The 27,491-nt window shown below is 36.3% G+C and overlaps 1 protein-coding gene across 3 annotated transcripts in view; it reads left to right on the top strand.

The window, feature by feature from the left end:
- Positions 1 to 27,491, top strand: part of UVRAG (UV radiation resistance associated) — a 315,025-nt gene that overhangs the window by 152,233 nt on the left and 135,301 nt on the right. For all 3 annotated transcript variants that reach the window (XM_082661187.1, XM_082661186.1, XM_082661188.1), the window contains exons 8-11: positions 339 to 465; positions 23,560 to 23,644; positions 25,413 to 25,500; positions 26,401 to 26,461. In XM_082661187.1, coding sequence (XP_082517313.1) covers positions 339 to 465; positions 23,560 to 23,644; positions 25,413 to 25,500; positions 26,401 to 26,461 — 361 coding nt within the window. The remainder of the gene's footprint in view (positions 1 to 338; positions 466 to 23,559; positions 23,645 to 25,412; positions 25,501 to 26,400; positions 26,462 to 27,491) is intronic.

Here is a 27,491-nt window from a genome sequence, read left to right as displayed (position 1 = left end):
AACATTTTGAGAACTCCATTTCTTTTTTATTATTAATTTGTGTCTTATTGTATTGTGGTGTTAGGAAAGAGGGCTGAGATATTTTATAGTGTCTTTTAGGTTCTTAGAAAGAACTGTTCCCAGATTTGAGATTTTATTTCTACTCTGTTCTTTGCTTACATCTGTATTCTTTCCATTAAAATGACAGGTGCTGATAATTAAGTTACGCAAGATATCTATAAGTTACATGAATATTAAAGTGCTTTAAACCAGTCACATTTTGAAACATTGTGAATGCGCAGTTATTCGTAGGAATAACTTTTATATTCATAAATTTACCTGTACTTTTAATTATTTAGAAAAAAGAAAGTGAGTGCCTGCAATTAAAAATTTTGGTGCTTCGAAATGAACTGGAAAGACAGAAGAAAGCTTTGGGACGGGAGGTGGCATTACTGCATAAGGAACAAATTGCGTTACAGGACAAAGGTGAGTAAAAACACCATACAGACAGCCTAGCCTCCACATTCAGTAATTTTCCTTTCTTTTTCTCCATAGGCTCAAATAGGCATCTTTGTATAAATATACTAAAACAATTTTTAAAAAATTTTTGAAGTATTTTGAAGTTAATACGTATAGTATAGTGTATACACGCACAGACACACTTCACATTTTCACAATGAACACACCTGCATAAGCAGAATCTCCATCAAGAAACAGAGACAAGGACCCCAGAAGCCCAGAAGTTTCATGTCCTCTTCCATTCATGGCATCCCTAGCCAGACTAACTACTACCTTGACTCACTATACCATAGATTGGGTTTGCCTAATTTTGAACTTTATACACATAGAACCATATAATATGTACATTTTATGTGCTGGCTTTTGTTCAACATTTTGTTTGTAAGATTCATCCCTACCTGAATGTAATGTAGACTTAGTTTATTTTTGCTGCCAGTAGTATTACACTGAATGAACATGTATTTATTTATTCTTGCTTTTGGCATTTCATTAATTTCTAGTTTGGGACTATTACAGGTAATGTTTCTGTGAATGGTATAGTACATGTTTCTTAAAGAAGTTTTTTAATGCATTTCTTTTAGATATAAACCCAGGAGCAGAATTACATAGTCATACTATATGCATATCTTCAGCTTTAGTAGGTTGTGTCCAAAAGTTTTCCAAAGTAGTTGTGCCAATTTACCTCTTCTCCATCCAGCAGCGTATCCTCCATCCTTGTCAGTGTTTGGTACTTTCTGTCTTTTGTATTTTAGCCTTCCTGGTGGGTATGTTGTTAGTGTCTCCTTGCAATTTTAATTTTGATTTCCCTGAAGACTAACGAAGTTGAACACTATTTCGTATATTTCTTGCTGATTGGGATACATTCCTTTTGAAGCACCTGTTAAAAGTCTTTTGCTGCTCCCCCCACCTCTATTGGTTTGAGTAATATTATTTTTTGATTATATATTATGGGTATGGTTTCTTTGTTTGAAATATGCATTGAAAATATATTCTCCCATTCTGTGGCTAGCTAGTTCACCCTTTTGTGATACCTTTACATGAACACAAGTTCCATTTTATCAGTCTTGTCTTTTTTAGTTAAGGTCTTTTGTGTCTAGTTTAAGAAATATTTGTCTATTTTAATGTCATAAAGATCTTCTGTGTTTTCTTTTAAATGTTTACTCTTGAACTTTTTACATTTATATCTATAATTCATCAGGAATTGATTTTTTTGTGTATGATGTAAGGTAAGAGTCAAGACTCACTTTTTATATATAGTCAATTGGCCCAGCACCATTTATTGAAAACCATCCTTTCCCCATCGCACTGCTGTTTCTCTTTTGTCATAAATAAGGTAAACGTATACTTGTCTGTTACAAGACCATCTGTTCTGTTTCACTGAACTGTTACTCTATTCTTTTGCCCTTATCTTACTGTTTTAATTTCTCTCATGTTATATTTGATCTTGCCCTCTGTTAAAGTTCTTCAGCTTAGCTGTTCTTCAAGATCACCTAGGTTATTCTTGTCCTTTTGCATTTTCATGTGAACTTCTACACAGAAAAGAAACCTTATTAGGATTTTGCTTGGGAATACATTTGATATATTTACCAACACAATTGGGGTTAATAGACTTCTTTACAGTATTGAGTCTTCCATTCCAAGAAAATGGTATATGCCTTTGTTTGTTAGATCACTTTTACAAAATCTTACTGAAATAAAGTAGTTGTTAGTAAATGGATGTTTTCCATGATTCACTGAATTTATCAATATTTCTATTTTTGATGTTTTATGATAACTGTTATAACTATCTTTAACTTTTATTTTCCACTTGTTGCTGATATATGGAAATATGAATGATTTTTTTAAAGTAGTATTGATTTTATTATATGTGCAAAGAAATGTTCCCTGGAAGTTTTATAGACAAATTAGCAATTCTAATGTTAGGGTAATGGCCCTGCAGCTGCAGCTCTCACAGTGATCGATTATTTATTTATTTATTATAAGCTAATTACATTTACAATTAAATTCAATTATACTATAATTAAATTGATTCTATTCTAATTATTTTATGACATAAGATAAGAAAATTACAGAAAGTTTTTTAAACAGGTTTATTGAGATTTAATTCATATACCATGCAGTTCATTTTAAAGTGTATAATTCAGTCTTTTTTGGTTTATTTATAGGGTTATACAATGATCACAGTCTAATTGTCCCTCCTAAAAGAAAATTCATACCCATTAAACAGTTGTTCCAAATTTCCCCTTTCATAAATCCTAAGCAACCACTGATTCATTTTCTGTCTCTATAAATTTGTCTTTTCTGGACAGTATGTAAATGGAATCATACAATATGTGGTCTTTTGTGACGTTTTTCATTTAATGTAACGTTTCAAGGTTCATTCATGTTGTAGCATGTGTCATTACTTCTTTTTTTTAAAAATAAAATTCAATTACATGGATATACTATGTTTTATTTATCCATTCATCAGTTGATGAAAATTTGGATTGTTTCCAGTTTTTGCCTATTATGAGTAATGCTTCTTTGAACATTCATATATAAGTTTTTGTAAGGAAGTATGTTTTTATTTCTCTTGAATACGCCTGAGGGTAGAATTGCTAGGTCATGTGCTAACTGTTTAACTTTTTGAGCAATTGCCAGCTGCTTTTCACAGCAGCCGTAACCATTTTACTTTCCCACCAGCAATGTATGAGGGTGCTAGTTTCTCCATGTCCTCACCAATACTTGTTATTTTCTCTCTTTATTATTGTAGCCTTCCTAATGAGTGTGAAGTGGTATCTCATGGTAGTTTTTTTTTTTTAATATTTATTTATTTATTTAGGCTGCATCAGGTCTTAGTTGTGGCACGCGGGCTTCTCTCTAGTTGTGGCTCACAGACTCAGTAGTTGTGGCGCATGGGGTCTAGAGTGTGCAGGCTTAGTTGCCCCTCGACACATGGGATCTTAGTTCCACGACCAGGGATCGAACCTGTGTCCCTTGCATTGGAAGGTGGATTCTTAACCACTGGACCACCAGGGAAGTCCCTCACATGGTAGTATTGAATCACATTTCCCTAATGGCTAATGTGCTTATTACAGTTGATTTTTGTATAATAATTTTACAGGCATACCTAATTTTATTGCACTTCACTTTATTGCACTTTGCAGATAATTGCTTTTTTTTTTAATTGAAGGTTTGTGACACTCTTGTGTTGAGAAAGTTTATTGGTACCATTTTTACAATAGCTTTTGCTCACTCATGTCTCTATATTACATTTTGCTCGCTCATGTCTCTATGTTACATTTTGGTAATTCTTGCAATACTTCAGACTTTTACATTATTATTGTATTTGTTATAGTGATCTGTGATCAGTCATCTTTGATGTACAATTGTACTTGTTTTGGGGCACCACGAATCACGCCCATATAAGACAACGAACTTAATCGATAAACGTTATGTGTGTTCTGACTGTTGCACTAACTGGCCATTCCCCTGTCTCTCTCCCACTCCTGGGGCCTCCCTATTCCCTGAGCCACAGTAATTTCAAAATTAGGTTAGTTAATAACCCTACAGTGATCTCTGAGTGTTCAAGTGAAAGGAAGTGTCATACGTCTCTCACTTTAAATCAAAAGATACAAATGATTAAGCTTAGTGAGGAAAACATTTTGAAAGCCAAGACAGGCTGAAAGCTAGGCTCTTGAGCCAAGCAGCCAAGTTGTGAATGCAAAGAAAAGTTCCTGAAGGAAATTAAAAGTGCTACTCCATTGAGTACATGGATGATAAAAAAGTGAAATAGCTGTATTGCTAATGTGGAGAACGTTTTAAAGGTCTGGACAGAAGACCAAATCAGCCACAACATTCCCTTAAGCCAAAGCCTAACCCAGAGCAAGGCCCTAACTCTCTTCAATTCTGTGAAGGCTGAGAGAGGTGAAGAAGCTGCAGAAGAAAAGTTTGAAGCTAGCAGAGACTAGCCGGTGAGGTTTAAGGGAAGAGGCGTTCTCAATAATATAGAAGTGCAAGGTGAAGCAGCAAGTGCTGATGTAGAAACTGCAACAGGTTATCTAGAAGATCTAGCTAGATAATGAATGTAGGTGGTTACACTAAACAACAGAGCTGCAGTGAAGACAAAACAGCCATATACTGGAAGAAGATGCCATCTAAGATGTTCATGGCTAAAGAAGAGAAGTCAATGCCCGGCTTCAGAGCTTCAAAGGACAGGCTGACTCTGTTGTTAGGGGCTAATGCAGCTGGTGACTTTAAGTCAAAGCCAGTGCTCGTTTACCATTCTCAAAATCCTAGGACCCTTAAGAATTATGCTAAATCTACTCCGCCTGTGCTCTGTAAATGGAAAAAGAAAGCCTGGATAGCAGCACACACCTCTGTTTACAGCATAGTTTACTGAATATTTTATGCACACTGTTGAGACCTACAGCTTAGGAGAAAAGATTTCTTTCAAAATATCACTGCTCATTGATAGTGTACCTGGTCACCCAAGAGCTCTGCAGATGTGGTGGAAATAGTAAGAGAACTAGAATTAGAAGTGGAGCCTGAAGATGTGATTGAAATGCCACAAGCTCATGATAAACTTAAACGGATAAGGAGTTACTTCTTACAGATAAGCAAAGAAAGTGGTTTCTTGAGATGGAAACTACTGGTGAAGATGCTGTGAAGATTGTTGAAACAACAACAAAATTTAGAATATTAAGTAAACTTAGTTGATAAAGCAGCAGGGCTTGAGAGAAGATTGACTCCAGTTTTGAAAGGAGTTCTACTGTGGGTAAAATGCTAACAAACAGCAAGCACTGCATGCTACAGAGAAGTTGTGAAAGGAAGAGTCAATCTATGTGGTAGACTTTATTGCTGTCTTGTTTTAAGAAATTGGCCATAGGGCTTCCCTGGTGGCGCAGTGGTTGAGAGTCCGCCTGCCGATGCAGGGGACGCGGGTTCGTGCCCCGGTCCGGGAAGATCCCACATGCCGCGGAGCGGCTGGGCCCGTGAGCCATGGCCGCTGAGCCTGCACGTCCGGAGGCTGTGCTCCGCACGGGAGAGGCCACAACAGTGAGAGGCCCGTGTACCGCAAAAAAAAAGAAAGAAATTGGCCATAGCCACTCCAACCTTCAGCACCCACCACCCTGATCAATTAGCAGTCATCAACATCAAGGCAAGACCCTCTACCAGCAAAAAGATTATGACTCTCCAAAGGCTCAGATGATGGTTAACTTTTTTTTTAGTAACAAAGTATATTTTCATTAAGGTATGCACCTTGTTTTTTTAGACATAATGCTATTGCACACTTAATAGACTACAGAATAGTGTAAACGTAACTTTTATGTGTACTAGAAAACCAAAAAAATCATGTGACTTGCTTTATTACAGTATTTGCTTTGTTGTGGTGGTCTGGAACCAGACCCGTGATATCTGCGAGTTATGTGTGTATATCCAAGGAACTTATTAATTCTGATTGTTGTTAGATTCTTTTGAATTTTATGTGTACAGTCAGTTCACCTGCAAATAATGGCATTTTAATTTATTTCCTAATATTAATGCATTAAGGGACTTCCCTGGCAGTCCAGTGGTTAAGACTCCACACTTCCACTGCAGAGGGGTGGGTTCAGTTCCTGGTCGGGGAACTAAGATCCCACACGCTACACAGCCAAACAAAAGAGAGAAAAATTAATGCCTTAAAATTTTTTTTCTGGCCTGATTGCACTGTCTAGTACATCCATTATAATATTAAATAGAAGTGGTGACAGTGGATATCTTTGTCTCGTTTCTAGTCTCAGGGAGAAAGCTTTCAGTGTTTCACCGTTAAGTATGGTGTTTTATTATAAACTTTATGGTTTTTATTTTGTGGTTTACATTTTTAACATCATTTCCTCATTTTGTCATTTTGTGTTACTATTTTTTAATGAATTTTTAAGAGTTCAGTATGTGAGCATTCATTTCTTTGTCTTTTTATCTTTCTAAAAATCTGTTTACTTGAGGTATAATTTATATACAATAAAATTAATCAATTTTAAATACACAATTTAATAAGTTTAACTAATATAGTCAGACAAGTAACTGCCACGATGGTGAATGAAAGACATTTCCATCACACTAAAAATTTCCCCTTTCCTCTTCGTAGTCAGTTCATTCCCCTACCTTTTGACCACTGGCAACTACTGATCTGCTTTCTGACATCATTTGCCTTTTATAGAATTTTATGTAAATGGAATCATGTAATATATACTCTTTATATTTGGCTCTTTTTCACTTAGCATAATGATTTTGGGATTTATCCATGTGGTTGCATGTGTCAGGAATGAATTTCTTTTTATTGTTGAGTACTATTCCACTGTGTGTGTGTGGAATACACACACACAATTTGTTTATACATTTATCTGTATACTAGATTTGGTTCCTGTCTTAAGTTATTGTGAACAAAGTTGCTGTAAATATTCGAGTAGAAGCCCTTGTGTGGGCATATTCTCTTGGTTAAATAACTAGGGGTAGGCTTGCTGAATGTATATAGTAAGAGTGTGTTTAACTTTATAAAACTGTTACGCTGTTTGGCATTCCCATTAGCAATGCATGAGAGTTCCATTTACTTCATATCCAAACATTTTTCATTTTAGCCATCCTAGGAGATGTATGGTTGTTTCTCATTGTGGTTTTAATTTGTATTTCTCTGATAACGAATGAGGTTGAACATGTTTTCCTGTGCTTATCTGTTATCTGTATCTTTTCTCTGGTGAAATGTTTAGATCTTTTTTGGCTGCTTTTTAAAATTTTTTCCCTTTGGGAGTGTTTGAGAATATCTTATTATTGATGTCTAAGAGTTCTTTATATACTCTAGATACATGTTATTTATCAGATACATGTTTTACATATTTTTCTCCTTAATAATGTCTTTTGAGTTTATTCATCATTTCTTTTTAGATAAACTTTGTCTTGTAGAAATCTTCACTTAACTCAAGGACACTTAAGATTTTCTCCTGTTTTCTTCCAGAATTTTTATCATTTTAGTTATTAGATTTATGTCTGTGATTTATTTGGGGTTAACTTTTGTGTATGGTGTGAAGAGAAGAGTCTCCTGAACACTGTTGGGGCTCTCATTTGTCTACCTGCTCTGTATTGTGGCCTAGAAACACTCCCCACCCAGGAAGCTGGAGGAGTATAAGGCTCACCTTGTTTGTTTCCCTGCTCTCAGAAACCACTGTCCTGGGCTGCCTTTATCCAGTGCCTGAAGCTGTTGTCGTGTATAATTTTGTATGATTTTTTAGTTGTTTACAGTGGGAGGGTAAATCTGATGTATGTTATTCCATCATTCAGAAGTAAAAGCCTTTTTCCTGTGCTTTCTCACCTCTGTGCTTGTTATGAGAATATGCTTTTCCCATCTCTACTTGGTTCAGTTATTTTGCTCCTTCAAAGACATACTTAAATATGAGCTCTCTTTAGAGGCTTTTTTCTCCCTCATCCAGAGATTTCTTGCTCCTCCTGTGGACCCATAGTATTTTTTTAAAAATATTTTATTTATTTATTTATTTATGCTTTTCCGGGTCTTAGTTGCGTCACGTGGGATCTTTAGTTGCAGCATGCAGACTCGTAGTTGCGGCATGCGTGTGGGATCTAGTTACCTGATCAGGGATCAAACCGAGGCCCCCTGCATTGGGAGTGCAGTCTTACCCACTGGACCACCAGGGAAGTCCCCCCCATAGTATTTTTGATGTTGCTTATTTTACTTATTAGTTGGTTTGGACTTTGAGGGCAGAAGCTTTACATTTTTATGTTAGTATCCTTCTTAGTGCCCAGCGTAGTGCCTTACGTGGCACCCAGCGTGCATGAGCACAGAGTGAGGCTCTGACGGGCTCTCTTCTAGGTAATGTGCATTACATATAGTGCATGAATCTTTTATCCTTAGTTCATCTGCAATGCATCCCTTTTTGGCTACCTATTTATTTTCAGTGTATTTCAGACAGTTGAGATTGATAAATAAATGACATGTAATGGCAAACAGAAAATCAATTGTGTTGGCAGTGTATTTGGAATGTGAATAAAGTAGGCCATAGTTAACAAGTTTTAAATTTTTACACTGTATGAAATACAGGTTAGACTCAAAGAATAATTTTGTAACTGTGATTTTACTTCATTTCAGTTAATTTTAGAAAAATATAGTTTAAATTTAAAGGGATAGGTTTTGATTCAGAGTGCTTTGATGCATGCCTGGCTTCATTATTCGCCAGCTGTGCAACCTTGTCCAATTACTTGGCTTCATCTCTAAAGTAAAGTTAATAATAGTACTTATGACTGTGTTGATATCCTGCTGAGTTTTAACAGGCTCCTAAGTTCTGCTGATGTTGCTGGTCTGTGGAGCACACTTTGTGTAGCAGAGATGTGTATGATGATCAGATGAGTTGTAAAATTGAAATGATCTTATAAAAATAGGAACAAAATGCTTTCTGTCTTATTCCTGTATCACACCTTGTTGAACTTCTGTACTGTTTATTTAAAGTCCTTCCTGACTGAAGATGGCCTCCTATGATCCACCTCAATCTGAATGCTTTAGCCATACTCACGTTCTTTTAGAACTAAAAGAAACTTAAATTTGCTTTAGTCTGTCTCACTTGCATTTACGCCTCTGTTAATTGGCGCTTTCTCCAGGAAATCTTCACTGGCTCTCTTCCCTTTGGTGTGTTTCCATAGCACCTGTGCTTTTCCATTATAGCATTGTAGTTGTTAGTTTGTTTCTTCCTCTAGTAAGATCTCCGAGGGTTGGGATAGTGCCTGGGGCATAGTAAGCATTCAATAAATATTTGTTGAAGGAATGAATCATAGTCTAATGTTACGGGCATCACTGCTAAAGGACGAAGACTTCTGTAGCTTCTAGCTTAGTATTCATTTGGGAAAACTGATACTGTCATGAGAAATACTGTAGAAAAAGTGTATATTCTTTGGCAGTGATTGTCAGAACTATCCGTGTTCCAATACAGATTGCATATTAACATTTATACTTGAGAGTCTGGGATAATGCCATTTAAAATCATGACATATTATGAGCAAAGTCCATTTCCATAGAGTCTCTGTTAGAATGACTCCAAATAAATAGATAGCTGTGGTGTACATATAAGATCTCTTCTAAGAGGTCTCATCTTCTGTGAAAAGACACATTTCTTTGGTGCTTTGGAAGTACCATCAAGTTTTATAATACTCAGATTGCCTGCTACCTGTAGCATGTATGTCTACATATCTTTTTCAAGACCATAAGTTTTTAAAATGAAAACACTATAGGATTTTAGAGGGGTTGGGGACTTTTGCCTTTTTCTAATAAGAGAAGCAAAAATAATAGCTACAGTATTTCAGTTATCATACTTATAGGTAAGATATTAGTTATTTAATTACCACAGTAACTTTATTAGGTAGGTACTATTATTTACATTTACAGTTGAGGAAACTCTAGGTCACAGTCAGGGACAGTAAATAACCTTACTGAAGTTCACACAACCAATGACAGGTGATGTGGTTAAAATCTTTCTATTGATTCCGAAACTCAATCACAGTATGATACCCCCTTTTCATCAGTAGTGTGATGTGTAAAGTCCATGGAATGTATATTATTCTGGCATATGGTAAAAAGATAGGGAGATACAGTTCTTCAGTTGTGTTCCCAGTTGTGTTTTTCCCTCTTATACTGATAGAGGGAAGTCCCAAGAAGTCTATCACCAGCCTTGAAACAGGTGAACTTCTAAACAGTGACTTCTGTCCCATTTAAAAGCCTGAGGTGTAATAATAATTGCTCATATTTGTAGAATGCTTATTAGTGCCAGGCAGTGTCATGTGTTTTCTATTCTTCATCTCATTTTGTTCTTACTAATTGTCCTATGAATTAAAGGTATTGTTATTATCTCCCTACTAATAAAGATATCATATATTATTATCCAGTTTATAGATGAGGAAACTGAGTTTCAGAGGCCCAAACCCACATAGCAAGTTATGACAGAGCCTGTGTTCAAAGTTACTGATACCAAACAGTGCTGCGAAGGAAGATGATAGGATTTTGTAAATCCCTGTTTTAATTCTGACAGTCCAAGTCAGAATTAGTCAGCACATTCTTGTGTCTCCACTTTATCATGGAAAGAAAGGCTGGTAATGCTCAAGTTAAATATGTATTTGCCAGAATGGGTCAGAATTGTTGGCTTTTAACACTGACTTTGTACTTCAGGAGCTTTCATCCCGCTTTTATATATGTTTTTTGAGATGAGTATTATTTTATATTTCTCTGAACTCGTAGAATCATGGGCGGGTTAGGATCTAATGTTGGCACTTTGGGCTCAAATCTAAGCAGGAGAAAGAGTGCTGCTATTGGCTGTACTTTTCTGCCATTGGGAATCTCTATGTACTGCGGTGGTAAGATCTGAGGGGTTGGAAAGAAGGGTTGGCTAGATACAGATAACCATATTTCAGTACCAGTAGATCCTAATCTACTTGTTAGGGACCACTGTTCTTTATAGTGATTCTGCTAGGTTACCAGGGACTCTTTCTTATCTATTAAAAGTTCATTTGTGGTGAACATCATTCTTGTTTGCTTACGTGAATGTACTATTTAATGAATCTTGAGCCAAGTTAAAATATTTTAGAAGCACTGGAGTCACTGATACTGGTGACATGAAGCGGAAGAACGTATTTGTCACTGCGTGTGCAGCTTTGATTTAGTGTGTTGGCTAGCCAATAGTGAAGTGATTGGCTAATAAAAATGTTACTGGTGGCTTCTTACATATCACGACTTCTCTTTGACACTTGGTGCTTATCTGCATACTTGGTTCTCAGCCCAAAAGCTCAGTTAGGATACAGAGTCAGTAATATGTGACATTTTGTCTTTGCTACTGATTTTTCTGAGTGACCATAAAGGAGCTAATTAACTTCTGAATCTTTTTATACATCTGTGCAGTAAGGATAGCACCTCATAGCAGTGCCATAGGGATTAATTTGTGTAAACATTTGGAAGAAATTAGTACCTATTATATATTTTATACTTTTGTTTATGAGAGTTCATTGCGGCTGAATGATTTATCGCAAAGAGGCAAAAAGATAATTTCTATCCCTGTCTCTGACTTGCTGGGTGACCACAGAACTCTGAGGGGCCTCGTTACTCCATACCTGTAAGTTTCCCCTTCCCGTTCCCGGAAGGCAGTGGTTCTCAATTTGTGGTCTACAGCAACTTCCAGCTGGGTCACGGGCTGATCTTTTCAGCATTAATGTTTATTAATGTATATATTTTCATTTCCGGCAGATAAATTAGTTATGATGTTTAATTAAAAAAAACAGATTTCCCCTCATTAGTGTCTCAAGCCAAATAACCTTCACATTAACTAATTATATATTGGTTTACAGGGTCTTTTGCTCTAACTCAACCCCCAAATCTTTGAAATGAGAAGCAGCACTCTAAATTAATTTGCTTGAAATTTGGTTTAGAAAATGGTATGAAACATTGGTCTTAAGGAAATGTGTTTAGTAGAACTGAAACACACTTAAACATGTTGATAAAATTTAAGAACTCTTCAGTGGTGCCTGGGGAGTGATGTTAACTTTATAAAAGCAGAGTTCCCTAATCTTTGTAGGAAGAAACTACTTTTTAATCCAATTAGTTTCTTGATATTAATGATAACATCTATGTAGTACTTTATAGTTAGAAAGTGCTTACACAAAGATGATCATATTTGATCCTTAAAGTATCCTTTAAGCTAAGTATGGCAAATATTGTTATCTTCATTTTATATATGAGATGCTGAGAAGGTAAGTGACTTAGCGAGGTACAAACAGACAGGAGCAAAGTTGGAACGTAGATCTAGACCTTTTGTCTCCAAATTCTGTGCTTTTCTCACTATTCCATACTATCTAAAACTTTGCAAAATCTGAATCCTACATAAATCCTAGGAAGCAGGTAATTTTTATTGAAATCCTGTAGCATGCCAGATCTTTTTTCACTTATGGTATTATCATTTAATTCTTAAAATAGTACTAAGAGATAATAATTATTACTCCCTTTTTCCAAATGAGGAAAACTGGGGCTTAGAGACATTTCTCAAGGTTGCATAGATAAGTAACAGATCCAGATTCCGATTTTGATTTATTTCATTCCAAAGCCTGTCTTGTTTCTAACTAAACATAATATCGTTGTTGCTTTCTCTGGTATATGTCTAACAGATAAACTGATGGTTTGCTAGTTTTCCATTTTACCTATGGACTTATATGGAGAACTTTGTTCTGCTATATTCATTTTTATTACAGGATGAGTAAAGTGAATTTTCTCCAAAGATTTTTTTGATTTGGTTGTATCTTAACTAAGAGATCTGGATTAAAGATCTGTCAGTCTCTCAGTTTGTCCTTAGGCAAATCATCCAACTTTTGGGGCTAATTTCCTTTTCACAGACAAACCAAACAAAATTTTGAGTTATATAGTCAAGATTTCTTATAGCTCTGAGATTCTGGTTATCTTAGGAGATAGGATTGACAGAAAGGATAGGGATCTCTTCACCTTTTTTGGTGAATCTCTTTATTTTTTGAAGTTTTATGCTAATGATAAATTTCCCAGCAATGAAAGAAGAAAAAGAAAAAAAAAGAAGATTCTCTGACCCAGATGTATCTATAGATGCCATTTGTTAACTGGAAAGCCTCCATTAGGTGGGAATGACCTGTTGGAATTCTCTAATCAGCCATACTCAACTCCTATTTTACAGTCTTCGGTCTGTTTTGGTAAGCAAGAGCAGGAACTCATTCTGTAAGTGACATTGTGTGTAGAAGAGGTCAGAAGTGTCAGATTTCATTGCTCAGATCTGGGGAGAGAAACTCCTCTTGGTAATTTCAGTGAATAAAAAGTTTCGATCCTTTATTGCCACAATAAGAAATGATTTATATGAAGTTTCCATCAATTATGATAATTATGGTCATTTTGCAATAAATTTGAGTAATTAAGGTGAAATATATATATATATATATAAATATATATATGGTTTGTTCTATTTAATTAGCTTCTGCTTGGTCAGTAAATTATTTTGCTTATTTGGCCTGCATCTCAGATTAAAGAAGGATCACACAATATATTTAAATTGGTGCTTTCACTTCTATCAAAAGGTTATAGATTTCTATTTGAACTTACAGAGACATTATTAAGCATTGTGTAACAATTTTCTCCTCATAGGTTCTAAGGTCACAAGTTGAAAAATTAGTTCTCACAGACCTTACAATTCAAGATATATTTATTACAAATGACGGCAAATTTAAATTTTATTCGTCTGTATACATGCTCTGATTTTCCTGGAGCCATCTGACAGGAATTCCTAAACAAATTTCCTTCAAAATTAATATCTGCCTTTCAAAATTTTGGGGACCTAAGGATAATTTTCCCCTGGGATTTATTAAAGTTTCTTTACTTTCAGTTGTTGGCCTGTATGCAGCTTGTGAAAGGCAGTAAAAGACAGACAGACAACTTGGTGGTGGGGCAGGCAAAGGTGGTTTCCAAGTAAACCTCAGATTTTCTTTTCAGAATGATTCATTTTCCATATATTTGTAACGATTTATTTCAGTAATATCTTAACTGGATTGTAAGAAAGTCAAACTGTCATATTTTAATCTCCCCCTCTCCCCCTATACTTGCCATGGAAAGTATAGATGTGTAGAAATAAGCCACCGGACAGAATTTTATTTTGGTTTGTCATCATTTTTTCTCTGCTTATTACCCAAAAGCATTGGAAGTAGCATTTACAAAAAATACATTTACAATTAGATGTTTTAACACAGAAGTAAAAGGAGATCGTAAGGCATGTAAAGGATGTGGGAAGGGCATTGATGTGTGTATGTACACGCGTGCCTTTGTCAGTTCATTTATTCATCATTTATGGAGCAGACAGAAGGAACCAGGCATTGTGTAAGATGTTAGAAACAGAATGACAGATGTGACGGTTATATGACAGAAACACATGGAGAGTACCATAGGAACACAGAAGATGAGCATCTGAAAATCAGAACACCATGTAAAGGAGGTGACACTTGAGCTGAGTCTAGGAGAATATGTAGTAGATAGCTATGGAGGGAAGGTGAGACTTTCCAGGTAGAGGGAACAGCTATACAGAGGCATGGAAGTAGAGTAGAGAATTTCAGGTAATTCCAGTAAAGCCTCAGCTAACCTTTGAGTAAAGGTCCCCAGGAGAGGCTAGAGAGGTAAATAACAACCTAATCATAAAGGAAGTTATGTCATAAAGTTTGGAGATCTATTGAAATAACTTAAGCAAACTTCTCAAAGACAAAAAGTAGATACAACTGTGTTGATGACTATAATATAGGAGATTAGACGTATGTTTTAGAAAATTCTCTTTGAAGAGTTAAGCATAGAGAATTGTCATGACAGAAGTTATTATAGTAATCTAAGCAGTACATAATTAAAATCTAAACAGTTTGGAAATGTAAAGGGAGGAGGGAGTGTGTGGATTCAAGAGGTATTTAATGATGGACTCTACTGTTAATGGTTTAGTGGATTGGAGGAGAGAAGGAGAGAGAAAATTTTTGATAGTTTCCAATTTCTGGTTTGGACAACTGGCCAGATAATTAACCATTCATCAGAACAAATATTGGAGGAGAAGCAGATGTTGGGGGAAAGGGAGAAAGGGGAAGAATCAAGACTTCCAATTTTGGATAATTACCTAATGGGTAAGGTAGTAAACAAGAAACCAACAAATAAAGTAAATGTCAGATTGTGAGAAGGACTAGAAACAAGCTGTGGTGATAGAAGTTAACTATGGGAGACCATTTTTACAAAGATTGCTCAGAAAAGGATGGTTTGAGGAGCTCAGTCTTGCAAGATAAGAATTGCTGGGGTAACAACAATGGGAACAGCACGTGAAAAGGCTTGGACATAGGAAGTGCCTGTATTGTAGGATAGAAAGGACGCCACTGTAGCTGGAACATAATTTGTAAGGAAGAGAGTAGCAGCATGACATGAGGTTGGAGAAGAAGGAATTCAAAGTGTAAGCGAAGATATTTGCCTTATCCATTGAACAGGAGGAGAAGGCTAAGAAAATGGCATGGAGGCTGCCGAGTTTCATATTAGGTTGTAGGTAGGATTATGAAGAAATCCTTCTATTATTTCAAGGTTTATGAGGTAAGGTAATTAATATATTGGACTTAGAGGAGGTTTAAGGATTGGGGGGAATGTATGGAGTAGTCATCTCCAAGAATGAGAAAGCAGACTAAGGAGGAAATTGTAATAGGATTATTGGATGTGGTGCCTATTTGTGCTTTGTGGTTGTTATTTTTAAGGTAAAATCAATCAGGCTGGTTGTGTACTTTTCTCTCTCTACTTGGAGCTTCATGGGAGCAGGTTGAAAAAATGCAAATATTCAGTAAAAGTGAAATTATCCCCATTTTACAGATGAGGAAAATGAAGTTCAGGGAACTTAACACTTGTTTAGAGTTGTGAAAGTAAAATTTAACCCAGATCTTTCTGATTCCTAAGTCCATGGGCTTTCCAGTATAGTACACTTCCTCCCATAGGATCTGCCTATTGTTTTTAAGCATTAAATTAACTCTGACCTTCTTAGCTGTCAAGCCAATTGTGTAGAGTTATGAAAGGTATCAGTGCTTCCCTTTGCCTGTTACAAGGAAGTATATCAGTTCTTTAGGGAGAAAAAAATCTTCTCTTGGCACCAAATTCCAAGAGGAATTTAGCATGCAGTTTCTTATGTGCTAGATATTAGATATCATAATGAAATACAGTCAATTGCAAATTTTTGCAAAAGTTACAGCAAGAAATATCTATTAACCCTTGAGAACGGGAGCATCATAAATCATAGTACAGAAAAGGCATTTCTGTGGGGAGAAAAACTAAAATAGTCGAAGTATATTGCTTTCTGGTCGTCTGCCTTGATGTAGAAAGCTCAGAAGAATGACAATTTATTGGTTTTAACTGTAATTTTGACAGGAGCTGGCCACTGGCCAGTCTGAGACCAAACTCTCGGTGAGAGGGAGCCTACAGAGTCTGTGTTTTGTTTAGTTGATTGAAACAAGATTCATATTCTTCAGCTATTCAATTTATAGGAGACGGCATTGACATTTGGTTATTAAAATTAAAGTGTCTGACTTGAGTTCTTGCTGAACAGAGGGGGGCCATGGTGTATCATGGATAGGGCCAAGGGTTTCAGAAAGCAGTTTCGAAGTATGGTAAACCAAGCCATGTATTTGCTTTCTCTCCCTCTCAGTGACTCATTGATATGATGATAAAGATACATGCATAAAAAATAAGTCCTTGGTGATGGTGAAAATACAAGAGGGTGCCATTGGAATAGCAAAGATTTTTGACATAGTTCTCAAAGACACAAAGTAGATAGAATTGTATTGATGAATAAACTAGGGCAGAGGAAAACTGCAACCTGGAATCCAGTGGAAAAGGCTGCAGTGGGAGTTTCTGGTAGAGCTCTCAGATACCTCAACTTGCAATTCCCAGGTATGGAAATCAGGAATGATGGAGCAATAATTAGGGTAACTGGGCCTACTGGCCCATTTTCTTTCCTTTGTGAATTTGGGGTAACTTCCTATAACATTTGCTCCAACTGCTTTCTAAACATAATGGATTCCTGACCTGGTTAGGTTCCGTGGTATGAGATTTTGGCATAGAAATGTAGAGCAAAGCCTGACTGTGGAATTTTACAACCAACCCAGAGGGGAGACATGAAAGGCAGCTCTACGTAAGAGTGAAATACCCTAAAGTAACATAATCCCAAAGTAAACTTCTCCTTATTTGACAGTGATTTAAAGTAAAGGTACTGCCTTCTCCCAGCATATGTACCTTGAAGGAACGCTAATTGTCAGCAAGAACTGCCCACTTACGCTGAGCTGCTATTCAGGGGTGAAGCCTTTTATGTAAATAACTCTTCATAGCTTCAAAGGAAACCTGCATTATTACCTATGCTAACCAACCTAATCACTTATTCATGGATTTAAAGGGAAAACCAAGGGTCATCAGATATTTGAGGAAAACACTATGAATTAGACCAGGTTGAACAAACAGAATAGCTGACCTAAAAGAAACAGAAAATACAAAGCACAGAGAAGAGCTTTAAAAAAACTTAAATTAATATCCTCAGATTTGACTTCCAGCCTCTGGGATGTAGAAAGGTGGAAGGAGCATCACTTCCACACTAACAATGAGAGAAAGCTGGATAATGTACAAAATTATAACTTTTCTTGAATCTATCCAAGTACTAAGATTTCAAGGCAACCAATCCCTAGGGGAGGGAAAGTATCACTGAGAAAGCCCTACCCAGGGACACAGAGTATGACCTGGTTTAACCAGGACAACAGAGGAACTCCCTCCCTTCCTCCCCAGCCAGGCTAGAAAGCACAGAATAACAAGTCACTGAGGCGGAGAGGCAAGAGCATGGTGAGACACCCTTACTTAGGTGCTGGTTCACAGGGAATACCTAAATCTGGGAATAGTATAGTGTCATTGAGAAAACACCTCTGTCAGACCATCTTCACCATTACCACCAATGCCACCACCACCCCCGAAAAGGGAAAAATTAGAGGCAATTTGAAGAATGTGATGCACTGAAGGTAATCATGGCAGCAACGGAACCCAAATCCAGCTCGGTTTGATTGTATTGACTCATTCCTCCAAATTAACAGAAGAAAAAGCATGTCTTTTTCTTTCTCTGTTGCCCTGCAAATGATGTTCAGTATTAAACCAAAATTTTTGAGACCAAAAAAAAAAAGCAAAACAAAAACAAAACAAAAAAACATCACTACCATCACCAACACCACCACCACCAACAAAAGGTTGACAGGAGAAGAAATTAACAGAAAAAGACTTCAGAGATGACTTAGATGTTGGGACTGTCAGAGAGAGTATTTAAAATAACTGGTTAATATGCTTCAGAATTTTGTGGAAAGGTGGATAACATACAAGAACAGATGGTAAATTTCAGCTGAGAGGTGGTGGAAACTGTAAGAAACAGTTTAATGGATAGACTGTAAACCAAAAACACAGTAATGAGCTGAAGAATGCCTTTGACAGACTCATTGGTAGATTCAGCACAACTGAGGAAAGAATCATTGAACTTGAAGATAGGTCAACAGAAATTACCCAAACTGAAGTGCAAAGAGACTCTTTCACATAAAACTAAGTTATTTCATTATCAGCTGTCTTATACTTTAAGAAATAATAAAGGAAATTCTTCAGCAGGAGAAACATGATACCATACAGAAACTTAGCTCTACACACAAAAATTGAGAGCTCCAGAAATGGTTGAAAGGAAGATATTATAAAGAAATTTTTTTCTTATTTTTAATTGCTCTAAAGACTGTTGATTTTCTAATGCAAAAATAATGTTTTAGAGTTTATAACATGCATAGAGTAAAATTTGTGAAGTATTTTACGAGTGAGGAAGGGAAGAGTTGGGAGTGTACTGTTGTCAGGATTTTATACTTTACATGAGGTGGTATAATTTTATTTGAAGGTAAACTGTTATTAATTTAAGTTATATATTGTAAACTCTGGGGCAACCACTAAAAATTTTAGAGGGAGGTAAGAATGAGCTGATAGTGAAGAAAGAGGAAGTCATAAAAAAAAATCCAAAAGCATAGAAAAAGAGGGATAAAGAAACAAAGAATAAATGGAACGGAACATTGAGAACACAGCTAACAAAATAGGAGTTTTGTTGCGGTACGCGGGCCTCTCACTGTTGTGGCCTCTCCCACTGCGGAGCACAGGCTCCGGACGCGCAGGCTCAGCAGCCATGGCTCACAGGCCCAGCCACTCCGAGGCATGTGGGATTCTCCTAGACCAGGGCATGAACCCGTGTCCCCTGCATCAGCAGGCGGACTCTCAACCACTGCGCCACCAGGGAAGCCCGAGATGGTAGTTCTTAATCTAAATGTATCAATGATTATATTAAGTGTAAATGTTCTAAATACCTCAGTTAAAAAAGAGATTGTTCAGATTTTATAAAGATAAAAAAAAAAGACCCAACTAAAACCTATCTACAAGAAACACACTTCTAATTTAAAGTTATAGATAGATTAAAGGTAAAAGAATGGAAAAAATGCACTATGCAAATACCAACCAAAAGAAGGCCAAAGTGGCTCTAGTAATATCAGGCAAGGTAGACTTCAGAACAATGAATATTACCTGCAATAAAGAGGGATATTACATTATGGGATATTACATTATTACATTTCAAATTCATGAAAAGACGTAACAATTCTAAATATGTACGAATATAACAACCAAGCTTATATATATATGTGTGTGTGTGTGTATGTGTGTGTGTGTGTGTGTATATATATATATATATATATATATATAAATCAAAAACTGATGGAACTGAAAGGAGAAATGGCTAAATGCACAATTATAGTTGGTAACCGTAACACTAATTTCTCAGTAATTTATAGAACAAGTAGAGAGAAAATCAGTAAGGAAAGAAGACATTAACAACATTATCAACTAACTTGACCTAATTAACAGTAGAACACCAGCAGAATATACATTTTTTTCAAGTACATATGGAATATTTAGTTAGGCCATATTTGGTGTCATAAAACAAATAAATGCAAAATAATGCAAAGTATTGTCTCTCACCAAAACAGAAATAGCTAGAAATCACTGACTAAAAGATATCTGGAAAACTCTTTAATATTTTGAAATTGTACAACAAACATACATATACATACCAGGGTCAAAGAAGAAATAACAAGGAAAATTGGAAAATATTTTGATGTGAATGAAAATGAAAATATATCAACATTTTAAGGGATGCATGCTTAGAGGAAATTTATATCATTTGATGCTTATACTAGAAAAGAAGAAAGACCTTCATTCAATAACCTAAGCTTATACCTTAACTAGAAAAGAAGAGCAAATTAAACCCAAATCAGGCAGAAGGAAGGATATAATCGAGGGCAGAAATCAGTGAAATTGAAAACAAAAAGAGAGTAGAGAATGTCAATGAAACTAAAAGGTGTCCTTTGAAAAGATCAATAAAATTGATAATCCTCTAGCCAGACTGACTGAGTAAAAAGAGAGAAAGCGTGAATTACCAGTATCAGGAATGAGAGAGGGGATATCACTACAGATCCTGCAGCAATTAAAGTAAATAAGGTAATATTTTGAATAATATGATCGTAGTATGTCAGAAGGGCACTGGAAGAAGGCTGAAGGCTGGTCAAATCTGGGACCACTTGAGCACCAAAATAATTAAATCCAGTAATGAATTATAAATCTTTGAAAAATAAAAGAGAATTCATGATTCCGTACTGATAATAGATAGCTGATGGAGAAGGAAGGGCTCTTGCTTAGAGAAGAATGCTGAATGCTGACTGATAAGTATGGAGGAAGTACTGAAGTTGGAATATTATTTTGCAACCATAGTAGTAAAAATTGATTCAAGCAGAAGACACCAATCAATGCTAAATCTGTGGAGCCTGTGCTCCGCAGTGGGAGAGGCCACAACAGTGAGAAAGTTAGATGAGAAGCAGGATATATCCATGGTCTTAAAGATGGATATCATTGCTTCTATGTGTAATATCCTTAGGAGGACACAACACCAATCATGCAGTATTCAGGCTGGTAATATATAACTTGAACAACATGTAAAGAGCTTGAGCACATCATTGCCTCAATGTTACTACTTCCTATGAAGTGACTTTTGGAACTTAGGTTGAGTTTTCTGAGGTATCTTGAAATACTTCGTTCTTCTCTACCTGAGCCTAATTAAACCAGACTCACTCAGTTTTGTTCCAGAGACCACCTGGTGACCAATGAGGCATATTACCTTTTAACAGAAAAATGAACCTGATATGTGTTGGACAGATGTTGCCAGTCTGTGTTCTAAAGCCTTAGTTCTGTTAAAGCCTGTGGGAAAACCATAGCCTTTCAGGAGACCTTTTTCTGGGTTTGGATCTACTCTTTTACTTTTTATTTGGAAATTATTTTGGACTTACAGAAAAATTGCAAGAATAAGAGTACAGAGAACACTTACATTCTTCACCCAGATTTACCTATTGTTAACTTTTTACCCCATCTGTTAGCTGGCTGTGTATTTTTAAATTTTGTTTCCCTTCTTTGTTTTGCAAGGGTTTTTGTTTTTGTTTTCTTTTTGGTCGTGTGATATGTTTTAAAGACATTCAAAGCTAAAGAGGGTGCATACATTTGCATTTTGAAACCCAGATCTGTCTTGGCCCATTTGTGCTTTCACTAGAATTGAGGCAGCCTTTTATCTGGGATGAAGAATAACATTGCAAATTTGTATAGTGGTGGAAGAATTCATGTGCTTTCTGGTAAAAGTGCATTGGGTGAGGGGTAGAGGTTGTCAACCCAAGTGTCTTCTGAAATCATTGAGGGATTATCTCAATGCTATCTATTATCAATATGGAAATCTTGTGAGGAATTATATTGGGGCTAAAGAAGATAAGTGGTATTCCTTGATTAAGTTCTGTTTGGGGAGCAGAGTTAACAACTTACTGGTCATTTAAATACAGTTGAGAGAGAAGAGCAGGGTGCTTAGACATATGTTGATAAAATTACTTAGGTTGGTGAATTTAGTTCTAAGGTCCAAACTGTACTTTGATCAATTAACCTACTTCCTGTTCCTCCCTAGATGTGCGGAAGAGTTTAGGGCACCTTTTCCTGTTAGATCACAGTTCATGAAACTAAGCTGCTTTTTCTTTTTTCTTTTTTTTGGCTGCGTAGGGTCTTCATTGCTGCATGCCGGCTTTCTCTAGTTGCAGTGAGCGGGCTTATTGAGGTGGTTTCTCTTGTTGCAGAGCACAGGCTATAGGCGCACGGGCTTCAGTAGTTGTGGCTGACGGGTTCTAGAGCACAGGCTCAGTAGTTGTGGCACACGGGGCTTAATTGCTCTGCAGCATGTGGGGTCTTCCCGGACCAGGGATCGAACCCGTGTCCCCTGCATTGGCAGGCGGATTCTTAACCACCGCGGCACCAGGGAAGTCCCTAAGCTTCTTTTTAAGATCTAGAACTTAGTATGTCAGGATCTAAGACTATTTTTCTGTGTTTCAGGACCTTTGGAATTTCCTGAGACAGGCTCATTTTCTTAGAGTAGGAAGATGTAAAAGGATTTTACGATCACATGAATGAAAATGGAAGTTCCAAAGTTGATATAAATACAAAAGACCAGGCTTATACACAAATATTAATCATTGCAATGCTAAAGCAATCCTGTAGTGGAATTGAGGTATTGGGGTATCAGTTAAAATGTGGAATATTCTTTTAATTCACATCTATGGAGTTAAATTTTACAAGCCATTAAACATTGTAACTCAGACTATCTGTCAACATGTAAAAATGCTTGAGACATAATTTGGAAAAATCAGAATACACATTTCCTGCACACTATGATTGTAACTAAAACTACTTATGTATATGAATGAGATGAAACTTCATAAAAAACTTAATATTGATGAACTGTATTGTAGTAGTCAATATGCAGGTAATTTTTCCTGCTCTACTTTTTATACTTTCAGTAATGTTATATAGCATTTGCAGTTAAAAACAAATTAACCACCTTTTTAGAAAAAATTAAGCTTTACTTTTTAGAGCAGTTTTAGGTTCATAGCAAAATTGAACAGAAGGTACAGATTCCCCGTATATTCCCAACCGCCCACCTGTGCAAAGCTTCCCCCACCAAAGTGGTACATTTGTTACAATTGATGAACCTTTAGTGAATCATCCTTAGCACCCAGAGTCCATAGCCAGTTTTTTAAAAAATGAAGTTGTCTGAATTTTGAAAATTGCATCCAGGTTTCTTCGTCAGTGACCCAGAATTCTGTAGGCAGAGAATCCTAGACTCTTACTCTTTGACTCCTGCTAGAAGCTGTATAAAAATGGAAGCAACAACAACAACAAAAAAAGGAAGCAATAGGAAGTTTATTCTCATTAATTCCCCCAGAAGTCCTCCAACCCCAACCCATTTTACCTTTTAACTCTTTTTATTTCCCTCTCACAGTCAGGGGACTGGGCTCTGCCTGTTCGGTTGTGACTGGGCAGTCCTGTCTGCAGTGTTCCATCTGGAATTGTCTCCTTTCGTCTCTCTCTAGGAAGTGCATTTTCGGCTGAGCACCTCAAGCTTCAACTCCAGAAGGAATCCCTAAATGAGTTGAGGAAGGAGTGTACTGCGAAAAGGTAAATGGAACACTGAGAATGGTGGTTAATGAGTGTCGAGTTTACTTTGAGGAGAGGATTTGGAAAAGGAGTATTTTTTAAAGCTGCCGGTATTAGTACCAGTTAATATGTTCAATGCCACTTTCACTTGTTCAACACCTACTGTGCTAGAGTCGGTTATGAGACCTCCTAGTATGTAGTCAGAATCGGAAGCATGGACACTGTTCTAGATTTCAGGGCCACAGCACTGTGACTTAATGTTTGAATCTCCTCCTCTTCCTGTCTTCTGCATTTAGTGCAGCTTACAGTTTTTCTTCAGTAACTCCTTCAGACTTCTGTTAGCTCTCTTGACTGACCTCAACAGCTCCCAGGTTCTCTCTCTAACATCAGTCTCTCCAGTTTTCAGTTCATCCTCCATGTTGCTAGCAGACTTCTCCTAAAATACTATTTTTATTTTTATTTTTTTTGCGGTGCATGGGCCTCTCACTCTTGTGGCCTCTCCCGTTGCGGAGCACAGGCCCCGGACGCACAGGCTCAGCGGCCATGGCTCACGGGCCTAGCCGCTCCGCGGCATGTGGGATCTTCCTGGACCCAGGGCACGAACCCGTGTCCCCTGCATCGGCAGGCGGACTCTCAACCACTGTGCCACCAGGGAAGCCCTCCTAAAATACTATTTTACTATCATTTTTTCTCTTCTTAAGAACCAATGGTGATTGTTTTGCCTCGCTGTCAAATAACCTTCAATAAAATGGCCCCATACAGCTGTAGCTAATTTCAGTCGCTCCGTGACATTCATTTAACAAATGCTAATAGTTTTTCCCGGTATTTTTTCCAGCACATGCTTAACTTGTTACCACCTCTGATCTTTTCCTCATCTTCACTCACTTTTCCTAGAAAGTCATCCCATCCTGCATTTTTCTTTAAGAAACCTTAGCAATTGAGAAACCTGAAAAGAACCTTGGAGATCATCTAATCCTCTCAGTTTGCAGATAGGAAAGCAAAGCTCTGGAGGTTACTCTGTCCATTTCACTAGGAAAGCAGGACTAAATCCCTTTAAGTCTTCAGTGCTCTTTGCATTGTACTACTTTAGATTCCACTTTGACCTACTGTTTCTCCTAAATTACCTCCTTTTTAATTGTTGACACAGCTGAGCAGGTAATATGCTCTACGGGTATTTTAGCTGTTGGTCATGTTTCTTAAATAGTTCAAGAAGAGCTACATCATCTCATTGCCACAGCTTTTTGCTTTGTCCTTTTTTTATTCTGTTATTTTTGTAATATGGCAGCAGGTTATTTTTTGAGGTAGTTATAACATCTGTAGTTGTAAATGAAAATAGAATACTTTTTTGAGGAAATACCATATGGATATTTCCTAAAAACAAATTGGCCTCAGGTTAAATGAGACCTTGGTCAGCTTACTGAGCCTCTCTAAATCTTGTTTTCTTGTTTGTACAATGGGTATAGTAATATCAACCGAGTAAGTTGTTGTAGTAATTAAAGCCATTTGTGAAGCTCCTGGCATGTAGTAGTAGGTGCCCAGCCAGTGATTTTGTACGTTTCACATCTCTTAGCCTGGTGCTGGACACGTAAAATAGGCCTCAGTACAGTTAGCTTGATTGATAGTATTTAGTGATAGGTCATGACTCACGTTAGCTATTATTCTTGCTTCTACTTCTGTGGCCCAGTACAGACCATTAATCTTTCTCTCTGCATCAGTTAGGTGGAAATAACTGTGAGAAAGCATGCAAACATGTTTTTTTTTAACAAATGTGCTTTTTTTTCCTCATTAGAGAACTCTTTCTGAAGACTAATGCCCAGTTGACAATTCGTTGCAGGCAATTACTATCTGAGCTTTCCTACATTTACCCTATTGATTTGGTAAGTTTCAGATTTTCTGGGGGAAAAAAAAATTTTTTTAAGATGATTTCTGTTTGAAATTTTCTCTCAAAGCAAAAACTCATTGCTCTGGTCTTAATCATATGCTCTGTCATGATTCATTCAGAAGCTAATATTTATTTAAAAAGTAGATTTGGAATTAGTTGGCATTAGGTTCCACCATTTGATTTTTTTTCTATCAGTTTGGTGGTGGGGTGCACTCATCTTCATCTGAAAGAATGCCAAATTATTTCTGGTTTCTTTAGGACCTTTTCACTCAACCAAATTATCAGCTTTCACCATATCTGACACATAGATGCAGATACACGTGCATTGCTTTAAAAATATAACGGCTAATTAATTTATATTTATTAGTATTACCTAAGATATTCCTGAGGTAACTGTCAGGATATTAAGTTTCTGAATCTGGTTTCTTAGAGTAAATACAAATGTAACTGGTTAGGATTTTTTTTAGAGAACTAAATCTGCTAGATTTGGTGGTTTTGTTTTCTTTTTAATGAAAAGAGACTTAAAAGACTAATTTTTTGAGAGGAAACCTAATAGGATTTTAGGTTGCTCACAGAATCTTGTTAATTCTACTTAAAAATTTTCATTTATAGCTATGAATTGGTCAAACAATAGTTTTACGATTAAAATTTGACACGGTTTTTTGCTTAGATATGATGTTTTAAATGTTTCTAGTATAGAGAATTTGAAGTGTGTATCAATGTACAGAATAGTATAATAAATCATCATGTACTCATCATTCAGCTTCAACAGTTTGGTTAATAATTTGAGTCTATGACAGTATTGTCTTTGAATTAATACTGACGTAAATTTTTTAGATTTAGAACTTCTTTATACATAAACAAAATTAATTTCATTCTTTGGTTGTATTTACAGAATGAGCATAAGGATTACTTTGTATGTGGTGTCAAGTTGCCTAATTCTGAGGACTTCCAAGGTATTTTATGTCTTATACTTCTAAAGATTTGGTATAATGTATGAGTATGTTGCAGGGAAAAAGAGAGATAGCTTGAAATGTTGGTTGCCTGGCACTTTATCCAGAAGGGTTTCTGGACCTTCTGTCCCTTCCCAATTGTAAGTATATAGAGTCAGATTCCCTGATGGAAGACTTAAGAGGATATTTGGTCTAGTCATGAAAAAACAAAAAAATTGTTGAACTTTCTATTTGAAAGTTAAAAGAAAATACTTTTTGAATGAGCTTTGAGAAAATCAGACAGTAGGATTCTCAAGAATACTAATAATATCCCTGTCCTTTTGGTTTGATTTTTCTTGAAAAATTTGTGTTGGGAGCAAAGCAATAAACATTAATTTGTTCTATTTAGAAAACCATATTTCTGCTGATGTAAAATGTATTTGAAAATTTAATTCTGTGACATTCCCACCCCCGTAGGTTAAACTTGTTATACTGTCATTTCTGTCCTCTTTTAACTAAAATAAATTTACATTAAAGATGTTATAGATATGATTCATAGTAATTGCTATATTTAAAAATATTTTTCCTAATCCCTTTACCAGTATGCCAGAGAAAAGAACTTATTTTATTCGGCATATTGGTTAGAAAGATTACTTTTATTGTTAGCAAAGTGGGTTCTTTTCTCCTAATATAAACAATGCTTTGAGGACTGTTAAGTAGTTGTGTAGATTAGTCCCAAAGCTAGCACATTAATCTATTTGGGAATAAGTTATTCAAGAAGAAAGCATTACTAGTTCTGATTGGGACTTTCTTCCATTTCCCTATAAAGAAAATGTTGTTATTTGTGGTCCTTTAACATTTAAGACTGTTTTAATATATTACCTCCTTTGTCCTTTACAACAAGACTTACAAGTAGTTGGGACATAAGAAGAGTGATACAAATGAACCTAGCTATGCCAAACAGATACAGAATCAGGGACACAGAGAATAGACTGGTGGTTGCCAAGGGGGAGAGGAGTGGGATTTTGGGATTAGCAGATGCAAACTGGTATAT

This window comes from Grampus griseus, assembly GCF_964374135.1.
Source record: "Grampus griseus genome assembly, chromosome: 8".
Lineage (NCBI taxonomy): Eukaryota > Metazoa > Chordata > Mammalia > Artiodactyla > Delphinidae > Grampus > Grampus griseus.
This window is presented reverse-complemented; position numbering and strand designations above follow the sequence as displayed.